Source organism: Phalaenopsis equestris, unplaced genomic scaffold (assembly GCF_001263595.1).
Source record: "Phalaenopsis equestris unplaced genomic scaffold, ASM126359v1 Scaffold000114, whole genome shotgun sequence".
Classification (NCBI taxonomy): Eukaryota; Viridiplantae; Streptophyta; class Magnoliopsida; order Asparagales; family Orchidaceae; genus Phalaenopsis; species Phalaenopsis equestris.
In genome coordinates, this window is record NW_018164556.1 from 1,233,802 (window position 1) to 1,240,551 (window position 6,750).

Here is a 6,750-nt window from a genome sequence, read left to right on the forward strand (position 1 = left end):
AGAGGGAGACCGAGGGGGGGGAAAAGAAGCCGGCCTCTGCCGCCGCTGGCGCTGGCGGTGATTCGAAGGACCAAAAGAAATCAAAGGAGGTCGGTTGCTGACCAAAAAAAGTTATTTTTATTTGCAATTAAGTACCTAATAAAATAAAATTTTACAGCAGCAATTACATTTAGCAATGGATGAAAAATTAAATTATTATTTTTAATTCATATTATGTTAGTTGGTGGCTTCGACCGTGGTGCTGCAGATTCGCCTACACTGCCACGGCTGCATTCAAAGAATCAAGAAGACTATTCTTAAGGTTAAAGGTAACTAATTTATTTATTTGTTTTCTATTTTATTTTAGTGGTTAGTTTACTTACTTTGTGTAATTTGGCAAATTTTCCAGATATTTATTATAATTAATATGCCTACTTTTTATAAAATATTTAGAGGACTGCTATTACTTTTTTTTTAAGGGATTTACATTCATAAGCAACCTTTTTTTTTTCTTATAATTAATATGCATACTGTTTGTAACATAACTCCGCGAGGATTGCATATGAATGAGAAATTATTGCATCAGGAGTCTTGATGTAAAATGAGTTTTGATGCAGTTTTACATCAGAACTCCAACAGGGTCGGCTATATGTATAAGCCAACGTCCAATTTAATACATAGGTAGGTCTGACTGTACACGTGACAGACCAGATCCTGATTGGAGTCTTTATGCAAAACTGCATGAAGACTCATGATACAATAATTTTTAGTATGTAAATGCTCATAATTTTTTTTCTTACAAGCAACCTTCTTCTAATACTTAAATGGTTTCTAAACACAATTCAAAAACTGTTAATATAAAAAAAAAAACTTAAAAAATTCTCTTGCTTACCAACGAATTTAGCCTATGTAATATCATCCCTAATGTTTCCATAATTATATTTATGCCCAGGCGTGCAAGAAGTAAGTGTGGATGACCAGAAGGATTTTGTGACCGTTAAAGGTACGATGGACGTGAATTCACTGCCAACGTACCTCAAGGACAAGCTCAAACGTAGTGTTGAGATTGTTTCAGCTAAGAATGGCGGAGGTGATAAGAAGGAGAAGGCTGGAGATGAGAAAAAGAATAAGAAGGAGGAAGGCAGTGGCAATGGTGGAAAGAAAGATGAGGGAGGTGGTGGTGAGAAGAAGAAGAAGGAGAAGGAAGGTGGCGGTGAGAAGAAAGAGGAGGGAGGCGGCGGCGAGAAGAAAAAGGAGAAGGAGGGCGGTGGCAGCGAGAAGAAAGAGGGGGGAGGTGGTGGCGGCCAGAAGAAAAAGGAGGAGGGCGGTGGTGGAGAGGAGAAAGAGGAGGTTGCGAAGGTGGTTGCGGCAGGGGCGATTGCGACTCCGATGGCGGCGACGATGAATAAGATGGACTATTACAACTCTTTCGGATACAACATGGACACAGTGCATGCTCCTCAGCTCTTCAGCGATGAAAACCCCAATGCCTGCTCAGTTATGTGATCGAGCATGTGGAGTCTGTGTAGAACAGCATTATACATTGTTGTATAACATATGTATAATGATGTACAACACTGTTGTGCACAGAGTCTGCATGCATATTACAACTATGTGAAAGTTTGCAAGTGAATTTCGAGATTGATTATGTAAATAATGATAGATAAGAGGTTTATTTGAAAAAAAATAAGAATTGAGGGTGGGGGCTGTAGGAGTTTTTCCTCCATTATTTTCAGTGTAAGAGCCTTCTTCGGTTTTTTCTTTAGATGCATTAATAATGTTACTTTCACCAGTTTATGGTTTAGAAATAATTTTAATTTATTTGATATGAATAATGTGTGATGAAATATAAATTTAATGCAAGCAGGATTTAATCATTGATAATAATTTTTAAAATTTTGAAGAAGATTGATATTAGCTTCTTTTGGTACAATAAATGGATGCCTTGTTGATGTTTGAAGATATCATCACTCCTCCAATAACATTATTTTAAAAGCTAGTTGCTTCAAATTTCTCAAATTGATCAATGTAAGAAAAGCAAGAAATTCTCATAGTTGCAACAAATGTTATGGCTGAGATTAAAATAGCTCTCCAAAGGTCTGTTTGGGGGCGGCAGTGCAACACCGTAGTTTTATCCATTTGAGTATAACTTCGTTTTGATAGCTTTTTCGAAAGCTACCGCTGAAATCTGCATTTTCTCACTTGTCCTGCCTGGGTGTGGTGGTAGCTTTCTAATTACAACTAGACTTTTTCAGAAAAAAAAAAAATTGCAATAGCTTAATAAGCTGTAGTTGCCCCAAATAGACCTAAAATCTTTAAATAATGACCGCTTTTAGTCACTAAAAAGATTTAAGAGAGGTTATTTCTAAATTCAAGTATTTATATAGAAAACTTATAAAAAGTTTATGATAGACATCATGTACATGGAGGAAGGGGAAAGAAGGATCATTTTAATTCAATATAAATGTTATTGATGTTATTAGAGTTATCATGAAGAACTTATTATTTTTATTATATATGCAAAAAACAAAGATCAATTGTCCCCAAGATTAATTTTTTTAAAAAAACTATTTAATCCTTGAGCGCAAATATGATATTTGCATCAAATTTCATGCCAAATTTATGATTTTCTCATGCAATATGTACCATCATCTCATAATTCTATCACTTATGAAAATGACACAAAAATGACACTAATATGGGATCAATGGATGTGTAAACAACACATTAATATTAAAAGAAATTAATATTAAAATAGCACAATTACTTGTAAACAACACATTATTATAGAACATGATAAATTTTTTTCATTAATTTTTTGCACAAAAATAATTATTTTATTTAAAAATTTTATGAATATTATAAACTTTAGAAGCACAAATTGCTAACTTTTTTTTTTGAACTTTACAAATAAATTCCTACAAATCTTACCATTTTTATAATATATAATTTCACATGCAAGTAATGAATAGGCTCTAGAATCTTTTTAGTCAAACCAAATGTCATGATGAAATACTATTAGTCATGAAGGTAATAATCATGTAATTATGATTTGTAGGCCCAATGTTTTATTAGGTTTGCAATCTAAGATACCTCTAACTAAAATATTTATCAAAGTCTAATCTTTTCTTTTCTTACTCTAAAAACTCATTATATATGATATGACCAGGAAAATCATAATTTAATTCCAAATCCTCATTTTTTATGAATTTAACGATAATAAAAAATGCAAATATTTTATAAAAAGCTTATTCATAACATTAATTTAGAGAAGTTAAGATTTATAACATTGAGACTATTATCTTGCTTTTATGTTAGTATTATATTGATTACTAAAGAGGTAGTAGAATGCCAAGATAGTTGAATGGCAATAATTGCACAACAAAGATTAAGTGACAACACTTATTGATCAGAGTTTGTTGATGATGAGAAGACGATCAAAATTAAGTGATGATGCTTTAGCAATGAAGATAACAGAAAATGAATTCTCTGTGTTATGAACAATCTATTTTTTATTGGTTCAAACTCACAATTTAACTATCACTTCATTCTTGTTGAGGTCAACCATCTTTTGCTTAGAAATTGATTTATTTCATTATCATTACATCAAATAATCAATTTTATTAAAATTAACAAGGATTTTCTTAATTTTGAGAAATTTAACTATAAAATTTTATGATTTTGAAGCTTAAAATCGGTTAGGTATGCAAATAAAATTAGAGTTTAGGGCCAAGAACAAAAATAGGTAAATATAATTGATTTGTGAAAAATATATTTAATAATATCTCTATTAAAAAAACAAAGAATAAGTCATATAATGCCATCCTAAATGTTTAAGATAAGGCTAATGATAGTGATTTATGCTTTATTCATTCTTTTTTTTCCTTGCAAAAGTAGATAAGAAACCAACTAAGCCAAGCATGCTTTAAAATTATTATAAAAAAAAACACCTTTTTTTATATAATCAACCACTATTAAAGAGGGGTGGTAATAAGGACATGGTCATAAAAAGCAAAACAAAAGTATATTGAAAAACAAATGCTAACCACCATCACTCCCTTCACCTTCCACTTATATTTTGTCTTCTATTAGTGGTAATGAATTAGGAAGAGAAGTCAATAACAATACCAACCATTTCAATTGTCATTAAGCTCATTTTTATTATTCTCATTGGCATTATTCTTCAAATTAGTTGCTTCCAATTGTTATTTGGATTTGAGGGTGACTCCACATAAATAAATAAATGCACCTAAAAACAAAATTAAGGGCTTTATTTGGTGCCATGTCTTAATCCCACCTTTTGGCACCTATGCACAAACCAACATATATATATAAATAAAATAAAAAAAAGATTGACAAGAAGTAATTAGAAGAGTCTCCCGACCAACTTCATATGTCTAATAATTTCATCACACATATAGACAGAATTGAACCCGTGACCCAAAGTGTCTTACAAACTGTCACTCAAAGAGTCACAGTAGACTGCACACACACACACACACTCATTATTTTTTTTAATATCTAAAAAATAATATATGAATTTGATTATAAAATTAATTGACAAAAAATCAGTTAAATAGCTCAAGTGTATATGATTTTAATGTGACCAACGTCATTCTTATGTATAAATTAATCTTATTATTGACATTGAAAATGATGGCAATAATCATTTAAATAAATGTTTTCCCTTTTTATTTTTGTCCGCACGAATCTTATCAAATTAAATAAAACTTTGATAAAGAGCTATGTTGATGGATAGCCTAATAAAATATTTCATGATGCATCCATTTTTATTTTTTAGAAAATTTGCATACATACCACGTCACTTTACGTATTATTATATATTTAATGCATATAATTTGATTTTTACTTTTGTAATACAATAGTATTATATTAATCACATATTAAGATATAATTATATTTATTATATATTTAAAAATTTGAAAAACAATTTCACCGACATATGTAATATAATTAATTATAAAATGCATGAGAATGTATTAAGAAAATTTTTCCTTAATTTTTGCATTAAAGCACCCCTTTTCACGAAAAATTATTCCACAGGGTAATGCATACCCTGTTCGATCTCCACTGCTCATCACCGCAAACATGTATTTCGGTGGGCCCCATTTTTAATTTTTTTTTAGGGTCCACCCAAATGCATGTTTGCGGTGATGAGCGGTGGAGATCGGTACTGCATGCATTGCTGCATACGGTGTCCGTATGGAACAATTTTTCCTTTTCACACCATTTTCATGGGAAATTAACATACATACCACACAATTATTATGCATTTGCATATCTAACACTGAAATTTTGATATTTATATTAATCATATTTTGCTATGATAAACATATGAATAAGACAACGTGCTTCAGTCTTAAAGTGGTAGCGATGGTGATAGGGCTTGAATGAACATCACGTTGATTGAAATAATTTTTTTGTTATGTTATGTATGAATATTTAAGTGTTAGATATCTAAATACATAAGAATTGTGAGGTTTATATGTAAATGCCCCAATTTATTATTCATGTAATTAAAATTAAAAAAAAATGACTTTTTTCAATTTCTAGAGATGACCACTGTCAGCTTCAGTGGATTGAAAAATTATTGCATACATACACCGCATCCAGAGATGCATGCGGTATCCGATCTTGGCCGTAGATCGGTATTTCGGTGGACCCCACTTTATTATTTTTTTTTCAAAAAAAAATTATGTTGCATCCTGACCGTAGATCACCGTGATCTACGGTTATGATCGAACACCGCATGCATCTCTGCATGCAAGTGTATGTATGCAATATTTTTTCCAGTCCACCACCTCATATTGGTTTTATAGGAAAGTTTGCAAATACACCCTCCTAAAAATTTGTAATTAACCACAATATTTTAAAGTGGTTCTAAAGGCAGCCATCTTACTTGTACATAAAAATGTGCATTTCGCCTTTTTTGATTTAAAATAATAGTGTTTTTTTTTTTTAATTTCACCTTAAGATCTTGGTGGTATAAATGTAAGAAGGTAAAATTTATGTTTCCCGTGAATAAATTTGTTTGCTATGCAATAATAATTAATTAATTCTCTCTCATAATTAGCGAGTAGGTGATTAATGTTTAACAAAGCTAGCTTATAATTAATCTTTTAGAACTCAATCCACATGGAAGTGGATTGCACACTAATTATATGCATAACCCCACTTAATTATTTTTATTTTCTTTTTAGGAAAATTTACATACATACCACTTGATTACGATGCATTTACAATTCTAGCACCTAAATTATAATTTTTTAATATTTGCCACCTCGTATATACATGAAAATTTTGCATTTTATTTTATTTTTTTAAAATAATAGTTGTATTTTCGATCTGAAATGAAAAATTTTAGTGGTACAAATGCAAAAATTAAAGCTTAGGTGTTATATATATAAATATATAGAAATTGGGTGGTATGTATGTAAATGCCCTTTTTTCATATTTTTTAGTGGAGAGAAATTGGAAGTGGGCTTGCATCATATTGCACGCCTAATTGCGACTTCATCTGAAATCTTGGCCGTCTATTGATGCTAATCAGTAAGATTATGTATTTGAACGGCTGTGATTGGAACTGTTAGGATCACAGCATGATCTGTATGAATGAAGTTGATAATTTAATATGCCCCATTTAATTTTTTTTATTATTTGAGCCGCTTTATCCAATTAAATCCTTTATTGTATTTCCTAAATTAAACAAAATATGTATGTAATTGTGTCAACTAATTTAGTTGATTAAAA

General features: G+C 30.7%; 1 protein-coding gene across 1 annotated transcript; it reads left to right on the forward strand.

The window, feature by feature from the left end:
• The first annotated feature begins 29 nt into the window (after nt 1-29).
• On the forward strand, nt 30-1,744 carry LOC110021006 (heavy metal-associated isoprenylated plant protein 5-like). The gene is made up of 3 exons (XM_020719325.1): nt 30-89; nt 221-308; nt 932-1,744. Exon 3 carries the CDS (start codon nt 988-990, stop codon nt 1,483-1,485), a length of 498 nt encoding a protein of 165 aa, XP_020574984.1. The 5' UTR covers nt 30-89; nt 221-308; nt 932-987; the 3' UTR covers nt 1,486-1,744.
• Nucleotides 1,745-6,750: the final 5,006 nt, after the last annotated feature.